General features: G+C 39.9%; 1 protein-coding gene across 1 annotated transcript; it reads left to right on the top strand.

The window, feature by feature from the left end:
* The first annotated feature begins 258 nt into the window (after positions 1 to 258).
* On the top strand, positions 259 to 15205 carry slc9a6a (solute carrier family 9 member A6a). The gene is made up of 16 exons (XM_026145255.1): positions 259 to 685; positions 2016 to 2209; positions 3396 to 3473; positions 3672 to 3748; positions 3926 to 4038; positions 5017 to 5122; positions 8775 to 8916; positions 10003 to 10108; positions 10320 to 10408; positions 10773 to 10886; positions 11334 to 11445; positions 11587 to 11740; positions 12075 to 12105; positions 12207 to 12292; positions 12665 to 12770; positions 13063 to 15205. The coding sequence occupies exons 1-16, from the start codon at positions 394 to 396 to the stop codon at positions 13333 to 13335; spliced, it is 2073 nt and encodes a 690-aa protein (XP_026001040.1). The 5' UTR covers positions 259 to 393; the 3' UTR covers positions 13336 to 15205.
* Positions 15206 to 17965: the final 2760 nt, after the last annotated feature.

The following is a 17965-nucleotide window of genomic DNA, read 5'->3' as shown; positions in this document are numbered from 1 at the left end:
AAAGGACTGTTGGACTCACTTCCCGGTAAACACGCTATCGTCAAATATTTCATAATAAAAGATTTCGGGGAAAACTATCAGCGCTAATAAGAAGCAAACTTCCAAGAAAACTGCCAGATAGACATTTTTATTTATCTAGAAGGTTTTCTTTTTGCGGTATTAAATTTTTCCACTGGCGTTGATTTTAGCCATCCACGGTACGGTGGTGTGCTTTTAATTTGAAACCTAAAATTACACTTTCTGGAAAAATTACTTTTCCCTTCCGGGCCGGAATTGGTTTCTCTTTTGCTGTCGTCTTTCTGTTGTCCACTCCCCTTCGTTTATGAATAATATTTGCACAAGTTTATTTTTTACCTTCGGCGACGTTGCAGCATTTGGCCGCCGAAAGCCGAAATGGTGTTTAAAGTGACTGTCAGCAGTGCCCGGAGGGCAACAAGGACGCTGTGGCTGCTCGCGCTAGTAAGCCTGCCTGTTTGCATCAGTGTTTGCCGAGCATCATCACCTCAGGAAGACAGTGCCATGGAGAACATCGTTACTGAGAAAAAGGCTGAGGAGAGCCACAGACAAGACAGCGCTGACCTGCTGATCTTTATCCTGCTCCTCACCCTCACCATCCTGACCATCTGGTTGTTCAAACATCGGCGGTTCAGGTTTCTCCACGAAACCGGGCTGGCAATGATTTATGGTAAGATGGTCCATCGTGACAGAGAGACGTCATCCGAGCTGTTACACTCATTGTGTCCTAATAGTTAGATTTTGAACAGACGAATGTCAACACCAGGCTTGATAAGTTCGCCCCTTTTAACACATTTATGCTGCAGGACTGTTCCGGTTTATGTTGTGATTGAGCAAGCGTAATTTAACGACAGTGGACGCCTCTTTTACACTGCTTAATCTTAGAAATTACATCTCAGCACCTAAGCAGTTTCGACAAATACTGTCTTATGAATCCTACTGAATTTTAGTTCTTAAATAACTTGTTTTTGCTTTTGCTTTTTCGTGCAAGTCACAAGTGATTATTTGGACAAATGCCAATCACGAGTGTGTAACTGGACTTTGCTTCCACTTCTGTATATTGAATTTCAGGAGTATTGTTAGAAATCTTCCAACCTGTAGAAGAGGAAGTGGTCGTGCCACCGTAGAATCATTTACATTTTGCCTCACAACCCAGCTGCTTCACATCTAACAGATAATTAATAACTTCTGCTTGGCTGTGCAGAGCTTTTAGAGTCTAGACATTCACAAATTACTCATTTTTAGTTTTTATGAAGGCTCCATAGGGCGGATAGTAACATTATGCTATTATTTTTGCTGTGACATTACTGTCTACTACATGGTTACCAAACCATGCATTACTACCAATAGTAACAGATGTTTGATCTGAGCATTTTAGGTCAAGATCAGATCACAAATCCAAAATTTGATCAAAATAGCTGGAAAGATGATTGTCATCCTGCCTCCATTTTCTCTCCATGAGATATTTAAAGAGTCGGTGATAAAGAAGGGACGGAAAATCACTACAGATATAAATCCCATCTTTTATAAAGAATATGAGTCCTCTGGAAAAAAGGTACAGGATACCAGACATGTTGTGATTTTTGTGTTATTTTGTGTGACATATTCCCCTCGGTTGTCCAAGACAAATTTCTCCCACTGGAGACAATATGGCCTAATCTAATCTAAACTAATTGAAATTCTAATTTGCTGGTACAGTATCTGATAGGGTAATTTATTTTCACATGGATGTGTTAAGACTTTAATTTGAGATCCAGAGCTGTTAGGTACGTGTGTGATGTTCAGAGTAGACCTTTGTTTAAAAATATTTTTTTGTACAAATGAATCCCACTGAAACATTTAATACCATCTGTAGTATCAGGTATCCTGAAACTACACTCGCCATCCGTTTCTGTGGCGACGTGCCATAAACTGTTAAAAATCCTGTATTAATCAACTCTTCTCTCTCTCCTGTTTTTTTTTTTTTTTTTTGTCTTTCGTTTTTATGAATTTTTCCCCAGGCTTAATTGTTGGAGTGATTTTGCGTTATGGCATCATTCATGTTCCTCTGGATGTTGGCAACATCACCTTGAATTGCCAGGTCAATGCCAGCCCTGCCACTCTGCTGGTCAATGTAAGCGGCAAGTTCTACGAGTACACATTGAAAGGGGAGATCAGTGGCAACGACATGAAGGATAATGAGATGCTGCGCAAGGTATACTGTGTCGTGTTATTATTTGAATTTGATGTCTACATACAAGCAGTTGTGTTACAGAGATGGGTAATTATTTTCCTAAGGGACTATGTAAAACTGGGACTGTTGTGGAGGACGGTGCCAGTAAATTGAACTCAGTATTAATTTTATCTGTGTATAAGTTATTGGTACAGCCCTCCACAAGAGTCCCAGTTTCTCCTGTATCCCCTTGAGAAGCTTCATTGCCCACCCCTGAGCTGGAGCAATCAGATGATTTAATCATCAGCAAAGACATAATTATCAGTTATTTTACACTGAAATGATAGCAGATGTTTAAATCTGCAAGCACCGATGATCAAAACCAGCTACCCTTCTGATATTTTAAATACAACATAACTAACCAATGCAAGAGAGAAATCATAGGTTAATTTGTAATGGGATTAAATGGTGGTTTTAGTTTTTTGTAAGCTGAATGATTTGTATTTCTCTTTATGTAATACAAATTCTTTATTATCAATATTAAGTAGCTATTTCAATTTTAAAACAATAGCTCTACATCTAGATCAAATCAGTTTGAAGACTATTAAACAGGGCCTGAAATGTTCTGTTAAAATAACTGGCAGAATGCCTTTATTAGTGATACAGAATGTAAAAGAAACCATAAAAGTACTTGTTTTACGGTTGTCATGTGCTGGGGTGTGTTTGTCACTTTGTACTTTGTCAGTTAAACAGCTGCACAATTACATACAAGCAGTATTCTTGACGCTATTCTAACCACCAAACAAGTAAACAATCTGCTGAACAGGTTTAATCTATTTAAGTCATAATCTCACGCTCAGAAATTGAGGATTGTTTTCCAAACATGAATACATCTAATCCATTGTCAGAGATTGAATCTACATACTGATTTTAATGTAGCACTGCTCTAGATTTAGCATCTAAAAATGGCATTAGCCTTAGTGTGTGTATATGTATGTGGCTAGAAGCTGTCCTCGTTCTGTAACATGCCATTTTACTATTATAGTAGTTTTTTTGTTTATTGTCCTGGAAGCTGTGTCATGATGCCCCATATGGGTCATTTTTGATTAACTGATATTTTAGTCAATCCAAAAATGCAACAGCATAGAAAGAAATATTAATGAAAACAACTTGTTAATTTTCTTTTGATGCAGATCTGTAATTTTGTTCTGTGTTTTGTATAACTCAGGTGACCTTTGACCCTGAAGTGTTCTTCAATATTCTTCTACCGCCTATCATCTTCCATGCTGGCTACAGCTTAAAAAGGGTACAGTATATCATATAAAAAGTCAACATTTATTAAATACATATTTTCAGTATGTATTTGGCTCTTAATTAAATAACTTCATGTCCATTTGTGGTCTCTTTATAGACCGCAGGGGTTTACGTATTCATCAAGATGAATAATTTATTTTATAGTATTTATGCATTTGATTGCTGATCTGGTAACTCTTCTGTCTTTCAGAGACATTTTTTTCGGAACATGGGATCCATCCTGGCTTACGCCTTTCTCGGGACAGTCATTTCCTGTTTTATTATTGGGTAAGAGACTTAATTTGCAATTATTACAAAAAATATTTTATTATTAAAAAAAAAAGCAAAAACATGAAAGCCATTCATCCTTGTGATTTTACAACCCTTGTGCAACTATGCACATTTAAAGTTATTGTTGTTTATGATGATGGACAAAACCACCTGCTCTTCCTTTTCTTCCATCAGGTTGCTGATGTATGGCTGTGTGACGCTAATGAAGCAGGTGGGCCAGCTGAATGGAGACTTTTTCTTCACGGATTGCCTGTTTTTTGGGGCCATTGTCTCTGCCACAGACCCTGGTACATATGATTTTTCTCAGATTTAAAAGTTTTCTTCTACTAACTCAAAGCACATTGTTACATATATTAACTAAAGTAGTGTGCAAAAGGCCTTTCTACCACCACACCGCATCCAGTAAAAGTGACATTTTCAGCTGAATGTTTTTATGTTTGTTCAGCACCTTGAGACTGAGCCATGAATAAGTAAAGTAAAAAATGTATGTAATTCAAAGAATGAACCGGTTTTGTGTCGACATTACTTAACAAGGAGTCCACGTACTGTTATTCAAAGCCTCATAAGAAATGGTAGGGGAATAGAGATAAAAGTTGAGGCATGCCAACTGGACTGAAATCATTACCAAAAAAGTCTTATTGGGTGATGAATTCAGATTTGAATTTTTTTAAGTTGTAGCCATTGTCAGTCTGTATGGAGGAGGTCAGGAGAGAGGTGCAAAAGTGAGGGAGTCTGATCTGTCTGATTGGCCAGGACTTAATTTTTCAGCATAACATGGATCACAAGCACACTGCCAGTGCTGTACAAGCATACTTGGATAGAAAAACTCACAATAGAACACTGTCATGGATTAACCTCCCCAGAGCCAGAACCTCAACATTATTGAGGCAGTGTGGCATCATCTTTTCAGAGAATTGAACAAAATCAGCCAACATCCAAAAGAAGAGCTTTAAATATCCTTCAGGAAACCTGGAGAAGTATTCTTGAAGACTGTTTAGAGAAAAGACAAGAAGGCTTTGCCTAAGAGAGTTCAAGCTTTAAATAATAAAGTTGGTCTTACCAATTAAAGCTCATTAAAATTGTACAAAATCTGTTTTTTCCCTTATATACTATATTTCCATGTATGTTTGTAGATGTTGCAATAAATTGCTGCACCCATATTCCAAGCAAAATGTAAAGAAATAAAGGTGGCTCAAGACTTTTGCACAACATTGTATAGCAGCGTTTGGAAGTGAATTTTGACGTATGTTCTCTGTGCCTCACAGTGACAGTCCTGGCCATCTTTAATGAGCTGCAGGTGGACGTGGATCTCTACGCATTACTGTTTGGAGAGAGTGTGCTTAACGATGCCGTGGCCGTGGTTCTGTCCTCGTAAGTTGTCTCCCTTTTTTTTCTTTTTTCGTTTCTTTTTTTGTTGATGGACCTGTGACCTTTTACTAACCTGGTATCAGCTCCCAATAACACCTTGTTAAATGTGAAACAGGTTTGTTAAACTAACACTTGACTTGGTTTTTGTCCCCCGCCACATGGAACTGCTGTAATTTCCACAGAATTGTAAATTTAAAGCGCAGGCAGACTGGAGGGGCCCGGCCCTGTGGAGACACTCAGACCGGCCCGTTGAACGGGTGCACTAAGTAGAGCATGGCATTGTGTGCTTTTGCAGTGCCTTGAGATAAACATGACAAATCACTGGCCATTTGTTTTTAAGACTCTGGCTATTCAACCAGAGATGCAGAACATTGCATTATTTATTCTTTTTTTTCTGTTATTGGTTAAATGTTTTTGATGTTATGAGTCAGCTAAGAGCACATTCCTATTTTCTTTGAAGATACTGTGGGAGCCAAGGGAAAGGCAGAAAGCCAGAATGCTTATAGACAAAATGCCTGGTGATTTGTTCTGCGAGTGTGGGGGCTGTGAAGAGAGAGGGTGAACAAATGTTATTTTACTGCGACACTTGGTTCAAATAGCTATTTATTATACAGCTATTTATTCAAAGATCTGAATCTCTTATTTGGAAATAAACGTTTGCCAAGTTCAGCACATTTGAGCACAAAACTACTTCAGCATAATGTTAAAAAATATATATGTGTATATTAGGGGTGCAATGATACTCGTATCGATATTGAACCGTTCGATACAGTGCTTTCAGTTCGGTACGCATATGTATTGAACAATACAAAATTTGTAATTTATTTTATCAACTTTCCTTCTGACGATGCTGTCTGTGTTGAGCGCTCAGTGAATCTGCGTTCGACTACTCCGCCTAGGCTGCACTGTCGAGCGCAGATCCACTGAGCGCTCAACACAGACAGCATCGTCAGAAGGAAGAGCGCAGGGCAAGCTAGCTAGACAGAAGTTAAGCTCTCCTTGCAACATGGCAAAATGAACCTCCCCCACCCTCATTCAGATCTGGCGTTTGGAATTATTTTGGTTTTCGTATGACCCTGAAGGTAAGCGCGTCATGGACTAAAGTAAAACAGTATGTTGGATGTGCCACGCAATGCTCAATTACATGGGTGGGAACTAGTGTGTTAGCGCAGTTAGCTCGTTAACGTGTTGGCCGTCTAGCCCCATGCACGGGCGATCGGGGGTAGCTCATTAACGGAGATTTGCCGTGTCGTAGCGTTAAGGTCATTTCAACGAGATTAACGCTGACAGCACTAGTGGGAACACAACGAATATGACTGCACGTTTACGCCGACATCATCCTAGTGCAAAGACAAGTGGAAGCAGACAAAAACAACAAGCAGCATGCTACAAACTTTACCCGAGTCATTTAGACAGCCGTTAGCACATGATTCTCCTTATGGGGACCTGATATGTTTAATATTGTGGCGAGCTCAGACAAGGTGGAGACGGAGGTGTCGTTTGGTCTTGCTTCCCGTGAGCTAGCCAGGGAGCACAGCCGTTTATTGACATCTGCAGAAGAACACTGCCGCTAGCTAACTGCTCAGCGTGGCAAGCGCACAGCAACAACAACAACACACAGGGCGCCCTCTGACCCCGGAAGGACACCGTCGCAGCGAGAGGGCGTCACCCGTTACTATGGCAACACAAACAAAACATAACTGTACAAACAGAACCCCGAACAGCCCTGACCCGCTACATAGCCCCCACCTAAGGGGTCAGTCGTCCCCGACGACCCGATTACCCCACACAAAGTCCTGCAAATGTCCAGGTGCCTTCTTTTGGCGCACCTGCCGGTCACGACCGGCGGGGGAAAAGTCACTCGGGTCAGAACATGGGGTGCTACCATCATCCCACTTCTGACACGATTGTGGCGAGCTCAGACAAGGAGGAGACGGAGGTGTCGTTTGGTCTTGCTTCCCGTGAGCTAGCCAGGGAGCACAGCCGTTTATTGACATCTGCAGAAGAACACTGCCGCTAGCTAACTGCTCAGCGCGGCAACCGCACAGCAACAACAACAACACACAGGGCGCCCTCTGACCCCGGAAGGACACACCGTCGCAGCGAGAGGGCGTCACCCGTCACTATGGCAACATAAACAAAACATAACTGTACAAACAGAACCCCGAACAGCCCTGCCCCGCTACAATATGCTGCTGAGAATATAGCCCAGAAGAAGCGGATAGTATAGCTTTTATTTTGGAAAGAGGCATTTCTCTGTAATAAACTCTCTTTTCCAAAGATGAGTGATTCCTCAATCAGATACAGGGCTCGCAAAATCGCTAGCCTGACGTCCTGGGGCTAGCGATTTTTCCAGTCGGGCTACCAAAATCTATCTCTGCCCTGCCCGTCGGGCTATAATAGGAAGGAAAAATATATGTCAATGCTTTTGCATTCTTTCGGAAATGTAGCTGGGTAATTATGTCATTGGCATCGATGAGCCACTGTCAATATGTGACATATTGAAATCGCGTTTGAATTTGCGCTTGTTTTTTGCTTTCACTTTGCTATCGCGCGAACTGTGTATAGAGAGCGACAGCATTGATTGGTGAGTGATGATAATTTGCGCACCAATTCCTCTGACATCGTCTTATCAATCATTAGCTTACTATGCAAACATGACAAGTGAAATCTCCCGCAGCAAGCTTAAACATGTGAGAGGTTGATCGCCTTTTATATGGATGCAAACGCGCGTTGCAACTTCTTATCTGGTGTGCGTCTTTTATTTTGACAGCGAATGCGGACCACTTATGTGCACCTGTGTAAATAACATAATGTTCTGCCGGGTGTGTTGTTGGTTTTCTCTCGATTTCTGAGTCGACAAGCGCCTTTGTTACTGGGACCAGTCATTTTAAGAAAGGCCCCCATTAGAACCCATGAGAAATGCAAGAAATGCATTATTGCTCAGTCTGCAATATGTTTCCCAGAACAAACACCAATTGCAAATAACATACTAAAAACAAACCTGAAAATCTGTTTAAAACAGCGTACTATGTTGCAAAGAGTGAACTACCACTGGCACAATTTAGCAGTCTTTGCAAACTTCAAAAAGCAAATGGCCTCGATCTTGGTTCCACTTGCCTCTTACCCGTGACTTCAGTGGAAATTTCAAATTCAGGATCTGACACAGACTGATCCATGTCCTACACAGTTCTTACAAGTTCATAGAAATTTCTGTTCAATTAGAACCAAGTATTTGAGTTGATGATTGTAATTTTTATACAATGTTGTAATTTGTTTTTCAACAATTTTTTGATTAATGTTTTGTTTCCTTTACAATATTATACTTTAATGTATAATATTGTAAAGGAAACAAAACATCAATCAAAAAATTGCTCTCTTTTTTTATTCGGGCTACTTAAATTTATTTTGGGCTACCAAAAACTGAAGAGTCCCTGCCCGAAGGGCTACCAGGGATTTTGAAATTTTGAGAGCCCTGAGAGATATTTATTTTTTTAATTACTTTTGTTTCAGCAACATTAAATTTAAATTTACACTACCCTGTGTTGTGGTGACTAATGCAGGCATTAACTTGTATATGGTACACTTATAAATATTTGCCCTGCCATTGCATAAATACTTGCCATTAAATGTTTGTATTTTGTGTTCATATCAGCTCTATAGTAGCATATCAACCAGAAGGAGACAACAGCCACACCTTTGAGGTTATGGCGATGTTGAAGTCTTTTGGGATTTTCCTGGGAGTTTTCAGCGGCTCATTTGCACTAGGAGTCGCCACTGGAATCGTCACCGCTCTCATATCTTTTTTCGTTTGTTTGGTTGTAGCATTTATTTAGATAAGTTACATGTTGTTGTAGCAGTGCTTAAACAGCAAACAGACTCTTAATGAGCATACGCACATGTGGCATAAATATCAAGAAACTCCTAATAGTGTATTTCATTCAAACCAAGTACATAAAAAGTGCAATCAAATTCAGTTCCAAAATACAAAAAGGGACATGAAGGTTCTTTCAATTTATTTTGGCATTTTAAACTCAACCTGTAAAGTTTTTGTTCAGACCGGACCTTTGTCCTTTGGAATAAAGCATCAATATTTTATCACTTCATTCTGTTTGTTCCCTTGCTAAAGTTAGCGTATGAATTTTGTGTCACAGCCAAAGACTTGTTTTATAAGGTCACAGTCACCATTAACCAAAGAAATTTATTCTCGTGTCCATTTTATTAAGGACATAAAGGGGAAGATTTAACTACACCAAAGCCTTAGTGTTAGCTGGCCAGCATCTATGTCATTTTTTTTACATTCTGAGCGGGGCTACATGAATGTTTTTGTGATAGTCTACGTCAGGGTAGGGGAACTCCAGACCTCAAGGGCCAGTGTCCTGCAGGTTTTAGATATCACCCTGGGTCAACACACCTGAATCAAATGACTAGTTCATTACCAGGCCTCTGGGAGGAGGAATTTAGCCATTTAAATCAGCTGTGTTGGCTCAAGGACACAGCCTGCAGGACACCGGCCCTCGAGGCCTGGAGTTCTCCACCCCGGTCTACATGTTTTCAATTCTAAAATGGTTAGCTTCTTAACACTGAAACATTATCATCAGTATCTCAGTTATACCATGCACTAAATTAGTTTGTGTGAAATACTATATGAAAATGTAGAATAAATGCAAAAAAAGCTGATTAAAATGATTGTGTAACGTTATTCTGACATTAACCTCATTAGAAGCCAACAGTTTCAGACTTCAAATGGAAAGCAGAACTTTATTGGTTCTCTTATTTGTTTTTTTTAATGTCTTAGAATTGAATTATTTGTAAAAAGGTCAACATGAATGGATTTAGCAATATCTGAGTATGTCGTTAAATTCTTTGACTGTGGTGTCCACGTGACTAAATTTACCAAGCTGCGAGACTTCCAGCTGTTGGAAACAGCTCTGTTCTTTCTCATGTCATGGAGCACATTCTTACTGGCTGAGGCTTGTGGTTTCACAGGTAACACACACACAGATCCACACATTCTACGTGTATGGCATACTGTAATTACCAGAATATCAAAAACAAAAAATGAGATTAGTAATTTAGATAATACCGTAATAGTAATTGTGTCCAGCTGGAAGCTTTATGCATCAGAGCATATAGAAATCAGTGCGTATTGATCCCATCTTTATTCTGTGTGTCTCCGTCCCCCTTTGGTGTGCTGCAGGTGTGGTAGCAGTACTCTTCTGTGGAATCACTCAGGCCCATTACACCTACAACAATCTGTCTCCTGAGTCTCAGGACAGAACCAAACAGGTCACTACTTATTCAGTTCTTTTTTTAGATGCTTTAAGTATTGCGTTTTCCTTGTTTTGTTTTGTTTTATGGTGAAGTAGGGTGATGGAGACTCAAAATTAAACAAAAACTGCAGATTGCTTTATCAGTTATCTGCTATTGTAGGTTTGTTGAACAGGTAAAGACACAAAAATCAAAACTTTTCTATGTCTTTATGACATAGCGAATAAAAAAGCGGCATTTTAAGTTTAATTACAATCACAGTCATGCAATCCAAGTTTAACAGCATTTATTGGAAACTCTAGCTTTTTCTTTTATTGTATACATCTATCTATACTTGGATATCAGCTGTCATGTAAAGCATGCTGTTTCTTTTCTTTTGCAGCTGTTTGAACTTTTAAATTTCCTGGCAGAGAACTTCATTTTCTCCTACATGGGATTGACCCTTTTCACGTTCCAAAACCATGTCTTCAATCCGATGTTCATCGTTGGAGCTTTTGTATCTTTTTACATGGCCCTGCCAAGTTCACATAAGCCATGTTAATCCTTGGCTTGAAGCATTATCTACAGCAGTGGGAGACAGATGGAAAGGTGACCATGCAAGGAGTAGCGAGAGTGCAGGCAGATGAGTTTATATAGCATCACAGTGGACAAGACAGGTGAAGAAGAGAGTGTAGGCAGGGTGGAGTGGCTGGAGACTAGCGTCCAGGGTGATTTGAGACAGAAGGATAGACCGATCTCAGAGGAGGTTAATGGATGAAGTGAAGGAGGACATGCAGAGGGTTGGTATAACAGAAGAAAATGCTAGGGATAGGGTAAGATTGAGGCAGATGATTCACTCCCTAAAGGGAACAAAAGAAGTTTATTACAACTAACCACCAAGTAGTAAATAGGCAGGAGACAGCACACCTCATTTGCTTTTGTCCTTAACCATGTTCTTACCCAGGTAGCATTATTCATAGGAAGAGCCGCTAACATTTACCCTCTCTCCTTCCTTCTTAATCTGGGACGACGCAACAAGATCAGATCCAACTTCCAGCACATGATGATGTTTGCAGGTTAGTGGTGTACGGATAAGGATGTTTATTATGTGCCGTCTTAAGCAAAGCGCTTTCCTTTATTAACAGAGTGAAATATAACCAACAGAGATGCTTATTATCTCATCTTGTATACAACATTCTCCATGCTCTGCTTTTTAGGCCTGCGAGGTGCAATGACCTTTGCACTGTCCATCAGGGACACTGCAACATATGCTCGTCAGATGATGTTTTCCACCACTCTGCTCGTGGTCTTCTTCACTGTATGGATTTGTGGGGGTGGTACCACTCAGATGCTGTCCTGCCAGCGCATACGGTATGCCTATCCTTCCTCTGCAAAGTCCAGACTGGATTTGCAGTTAGCATTTGTTTTAACAGTGGGGAAATTTCACAAATAAGTCTGATGCTTGTCTATAAATATTTTGACTTTATGATGCCGGGTGTTTAACTCATCTAGTTATCCTGTCAGGCAAGTATTCGAACAATTATTGAACGTCTTGAAGAATGTGCTGCTCTGTCTTGTCTTTTTTTAATAAGCAGATTTCCTGCTGGTGAACTTGTAAAACGGGGGAAACATGCTTCACAGCACTGTTCTGCTCTGACAGCTTACGACTGCAGCTGATTTACACGTGTTTCTTTTTCTTTAACAGTGTGGGAGTGGACTCGGATCAAGATAACTCTGTGAGTGTGGCACTTATAAACGTGTTGTAGTTATGTAATTGGTGGAAAGTAACTGTAAAGGAAACCAAGACACCTAAACAGTGTTGTCTGTCTTTGTCCAGATGAGTGTTGGTGAAGGTTCAGAGAGAAGGAGCACCAAACAAGAAAGTGCCTGGCTTTTCAGAATTTGGTACAACTTCGACCACAAGTATCCTTTGCTTAATTAGTGTTATTAATATCAAGAAATAATTTTCAAATAAACCATACATGTAGTGTTTTGAATATGTGATAACTCATTAATGACTTCACTTCAACTTACCAGCAGCAGAGGGAGCCCCACTTACAGACTTAACTTCACATTAGGTCATCTTTTGGCTCTGAAATATGAAGGTCAGACTGTTCTATGCATTTAAAATAAATTACCTTATGAAATTACTTTAATTTGGAACATTTTCTTCTGAGGACTGGGATTCATTAAGCATTCATCACACCGTACCAGGAGCTTTCTTTTTGTGTCTAATAGCGGTCTTTTAGTGCTTATTTCACGCGCATTATGTCCTTGACTCGAGCCTCCCTCCAGCTACCTGAAGCCCATCCTGACTCACAGCGGCCCCCCTCTCACAGCCACGCTGCCTCCCTGCTGCGGCCCCCTCGCTCGCTTCCTCACCAGCCCTCAGGCCTTTGAGGTCAGACGCTGGTTTATACAAGAGCTATTTCTGACTGAACTGTGTTGTTTTTTTGTTTTTTTTTAATCCCATATTACCAGATGGAAAACGGTCATGAATCAACGGTTCAGTTTTCATTTTCAATTTTCATTGTCTCATTGGATGGATAAGGAAACACAAAGCATGGGACAAAATTATAATTGTATTGGTTGAACACAATTTCATCCAATAGCTATGGAGTGCTAAAGTCACATCCTTTTTTCCCCAAATTTGTTGTGTTTCTTTGAACAATTTGTGTTTCTTCTTCCTGCAGAACGAATGCCAGCTGAAGGATGACGACTCTGACCTCATCCTGAGAGACGGTGACATCAACCTGACATATGGCGACATCACAGTCAGTACAGACGCCAGTGGCGCCCACACTAGCGGCGGCCCGGCCTTTGCTGGCGCTGCCACCTCTGATGACTTGGACAGAGAGTTAGCATACGGAGATCACGAGCTGGTGATGAGAGGCACGCGCCTGGTGCTGCCCATGGACGACTCGGAGCCGCCCTTCACAGAGCCCCACCACCGCATGCGGATGTGAAAGTAGTCTTTGAATACAGACCCAGACAACCGTCCGACGCACCCTGACCCGAGCCATTGAGCAAAAGACCAGTACCTGAGTCTCCTCCTATCACCTCTCTCTGCTTTTTTTCCCTTTTCTCTAGCACTTTTGTTCCATCCTTCTTGCCACATTTTCTCACATATTCTATGGGGCAAATCATCGTCTCTACCTCATTGTCTTTCTGCTTATTTCCACACCTTTCTGCCATTACTGTAATATAGTCATATTTATTTGCAGTTTTTTTCTTCATAAATCAGTTTTAAATCATTTCAGCTTAAATTTCTGTGTCACCTTACTGTAGCATTGCACAGAGATCTAGCAGCATGTGTCAGTGTGTAAATGCAACCACTAGCTAACTTGTCGGTGTAAAGTATATCCCAAGAGTACTATAACTTTTATATGCATGCTGAGGATGCTAGTTGTTTTCTTAGTTTGGGAGATTGAGGGCTTTTGTGTTGAATGTTGCTGCCTTCTCTCTGTGGGTCAGAGGCAAGCTGACCCAGTGGACAACGTTACTGTAAATTTGGTTACAATCAAGTGCCTGGGAATTGTAGTTTTTGGCAGCCCAGTACTGGATTAGTTCTGTTAAGCAGAGCTGATTCAATATGGTCAGTCATTCACTTTTCCATTGTTAAAAAAAAAAGATAAAAAAATGCTCAACATAAAACAAAGACCTCTGTCCATAAGGTAGCAATATACTTAGTGCGTGTTTGGGCTGTCAGTCTGTGTGCTATTTGCTTGTAAATAGTGTGTAACAATGTGATGCCAGTGTTGCAGTGTAACCAGGCAGTGAACATGTGGATCTCTCCCAATGACCTTTGACTGTGACATAGAGGGAGACTTTACACCTTATTTTAGAGGCTGCTGTCGTTCATGGCAGGACGAAGGGCTGTTGTTTCGAGATCCAAATGAGATGAGGCGAGAACGCTTAGTGCCATTTCTGTCCTGCATTTTTACATTTTATGAAATCTGAATGCAGATGACCTTAAAGTGTTTTGTATTCTTTTTGCAACAGAGGTTTGTGAGCTGAATCACCTTTTTCATATCCATTTTCTAGTCTATATTTTCTCATTCAATGAACCTGAACAACACATCTAGATACATGAATCTGAGACTAAATTATCTGCTACAGTGGTATTAAGAGCGTACAACTGATATTGTGCTTAATGAGAACTATCTATCTGCTTTTGGTAGGGCTGCGAACAGCAATTCATTCATCTGCCAGCAGTTGTTTAATAAATTATTTGGTGTAAAAAAAATTTTAAAAAAATGAGAGTAGTGAACAATGCGCATCAGAGTTGCACAGACCTTAAAGAGTGTTTCAGGAAAAAATATGATTTAGGTAAATTTTTTATTCATGAAGATCAATGTGATGTGAGTTGCCCATTTTTTTTGAATAATGAGCCGTAAAGATTAAAGATATCTGCCTTCTGTCAAATATAACCAAACACAATTCTAGTCTTGTGGTGTCCAAAACATCGAGAAACACAGAAATGCTCCTTTTACATCATTACTTGAAATTAAATCTACAAACTGTCTTTGAGCTGTTTAATTTAGGATGTATTTTAATTAAACTACATCCAGGCACGAGCCTCTAGTAACAGGTAAATGCACTCCTCCTTTAGTTAAGTACATGAAACTGTCCACAATGCAGTTTTCTTTTTTAAAGCTGGTCATGATTTCCAGAAAGAGACGTGCTTCTGAGTTTTGAGCAGTTTAGTTTCATTATATAAGAGAGAAGGTGCACCTCTCTAAATCTGGGCTACTGACACCCCAAAAAGTTGAGGTGTCACTACAAGCCAGAAGAAAAACTATAATTATTTGATTTTTTTTTTTTTTTTTTTTTTTTGGACAAATTACATCTTTCTACTTATTTCATTTGTGTTTTTTTTTTGTCTGATTATCTGATTAAAAATGTAACGCAAGTCTTCAGAATCTGTAGATAACATTACCTTTGTTCAACAGCACGACTTAGATCATTCATTTGGTATTAAAATGAATGCGGTACAATTATTTTATTTACTGGCAGAACAGTTAATCAACCGTTGCAGCTGTGAATTTATCGATTGTGTTGTATGAAATTATTTTCAAAAGACAAGCCCACAGGATTAATCAGTCCGTCCACATGTCAGCAGATATTTTCAGTGGCACTGTGGTAGTTTGTTATTATGCAGACTGCCAGAACAGAGCAACAATAGCTGTTTAAATGCTGGATGTTTCTGTCTGCTGTACACAGTAGAGTTTTTGATGTGTAATGGTTGACCATGAACACAGAGGCACATAAAGAGAAACATGCAGTGTATCAAAGGTACTCCTGGCCGGATGTGTTACATTTGACTTTGTAGCCTTGTGTCAGTGTTCGCTGTTGGGGCTATTTCAGTGCGTGGACAAGAAGAACGGAAGGTGTCGTCAGCTCCTTTGGGTGCGGAGTACAGCAGCTGTTAATGTGAGTTTAACAGGAAGTGTTGATAGCACATCACCGTGGCAACACTGTGTTGATGCAGACTGAAGCTAGACAACATTTGGTGACTTGAAGCAATCATGGCGTTTTTTCTTTTTCTTTTCTTTTTTTTTCTCAAAGTTGTTGTTTTGGCCTCCTAGTGATCCAAAGAGAAAAAAATACTGTGTGTATGCAAAATGGATCTTTGAGGAGGATGATGTGGTTAAAGAGTGAGAAGAAGGGGTGACTGGGGGGCTTGTTAGGCTCTTGTTGTTGAGCGTTCATGTGTTGGGATGATACGGAGGTACAAGGAAGAGAAGGCATGCTAGATATCGCTTTTCCTTCCACAGTTATCTTCTGCTGTGCAGGAACTTCTTATTTCTTCTTTTTTTATCAGTTATGTCTCTAAACTCCACATTTTCTAATATGATTTGTTGATCTCACAGTTTTGTTTTGTTTTGTTTTTTATATGTGTAAGTGTGTTTCTGAATTTTTTTTTTTTTTCTGAAAAAGGGACACAGTGAATAAAAAAGAATGATTTGCACTTATTACAAATGTTGCGCTGTTCTATTCTGTTTATTTTTTTCTACTCTTGTTTTTATCTTAGTTACTTTTATATTACTTACACTGAAAGGTTGTGGGATTTGCAAATTCATGTCAGTGAATTCATCTTAAGTTGTTTTCTGTGCTACTTTATGAAGGAATATTCCCACATTGCTCCATCTTATTGCTTCGCCATTCAGGTACTTTGTGTGTAAGTTGCTGCTTGAATGCCGTTGCCATGACTTGTGCACAGGCATGATTCATTTATCCTCTGCTGTTATGGACTCTTTGGCGTAGTGGGAACCAAAAGTGAAAAATTATACAAGGAATATTGTGATCCACTGTTCTTTGAGACATTAAAAGATGTGAAATCTGCAAAAAGTAAAAGAGGTTTTGGTGTTTTCCTACTGCTCTGCCAGTACGTGTTCTGTCTCTGCTCTCTGAATGGTGACCTGTGATATGCTTTGATCATTGGAAATCTTGTCTGAAGTAGCTGACCAAAGAAGCCTGCTGTGCTCCGTGTTCTCAGACAGTCCACTCTATCTTTCTACCGCAAACTCTCTCTGTGTGTGTGTGTGTGTGTGTGTGTGTGTGTGTGTGTGTGTGTCACTGCCTGCATGTGGATGAGGATTTGAATGTGTGGGTATATGTGCAAGAGAGAGACAGGAGAGAGGCATTGTGATCTCTCCTGTCTGTGTTGCAGGTACTGACTGTTTACATCTGTGTAAATATACTCTCACCTGTTCATTTGCGTGCAACGGTCAATAAACAGAAGCCTGTGCTTTTGATTAAAGCCCTCACTGTAATGGCCTCCTCTTTTACTGTTCATTTATTTATTGTGGATGTCTGGGCTTTAAAAGAATGAAGCCGTGAACTCTTGAGATCATCCCATCCTGAGAAACATGAAATGAGTTTAGTGCCAGAAGTGATTTCATTTGAGTTGAATGAATCAGAGAAGGGATTTTCTTACAGTGTAATAATCGGTTTATAATATTAATTACGTTAGAAGTCTGACAGGTAGTCTGAGCTGGCATCCAATGTGATTTCAGATATTTTAGAGAGGAATAAAATTTGGCTTCAAGCTGACTTAATAATCCACATTTTAAAACATTATGTAGTTTGCATTCCCAACTCTAGAGTCAGGGTTGCAAGATGGTAGAAAAATATGCATTGTTTTAGTTTTCTTGCCTCTGGACGTTATTAAAAAATAACTTAAGAGTACAGGAATCTACTGCTTACAGCTTGTAGACATACACAGCCTCTTACAAGGAGACAACTCTATTTTAAGCAACTATAATTTAAAAGTTTGAAGAGCACATTAATTATTTCCTTAAACCCAAATCTGGGGTAGATTAAAGGGTTGGATTTTATACTGAGCCTTAGTTAAAAGCCTCCTTAACCTTTAATCCAGTGTGATACTATCCATCAAATTCTCTTTTGCTTATCCCATTCAGGGTTGTGGGGGTGCTGGAGCCTACCAAGGCCCAACCTGGAAGATGGTAGATTCATACCCAGGCAACAGTGAGGCGACAGAGCTAACCATCATGCCACCGCTGCCAGTGTGATATTAAGTTTCTGAGATGGGCTTTAAAATCCAGGTCACCTTCATGTTCTTGTTCAATGATC

This window comes from Astatotilapia calliptera, chromosome 2 (assembly GCF_900246225.1).
Source record: "Astatotilapia calliptera chromosome 2, fAstCal1.2, whole genome shotgun sequence".
In the NCBI taxonomy this organism is placed as follows: domain Eukaryota; kingdom Metazoa; phylum Chordata; class Actinopteri; order Cichliformes; family Cichlidae; genus Astatotilapia; species Astatotilapia calliptera.
This window is presented reverse-complemented; position numbering and strand designations above follow the sequence as displayed.

Bases quoted from the DNA above. Each gene is read 5' to 3' on its own strand.
- slc9a6a (XM_026145255.1), top strand. From the start codon at position 394: ATGGTGTTTAAAGTGACTGTCAGCAGTGCCCGGAGGGCAACAAGGACG. The intron at 2,210-3,395 runs GTATACTGTGTC...TGTATAACTCAG, and splicing joins ATAATGAGATGCTGCGCAAG to GTGACCTTTGACCCTGAAGT. The intron at 3,474-3,671 runs GTACAGTATATC...TCTGTCTTTCAG, and splicing joins CTGGCTACAGCTTAAAAAGG to AGACATTTTTTTCGGAACAT.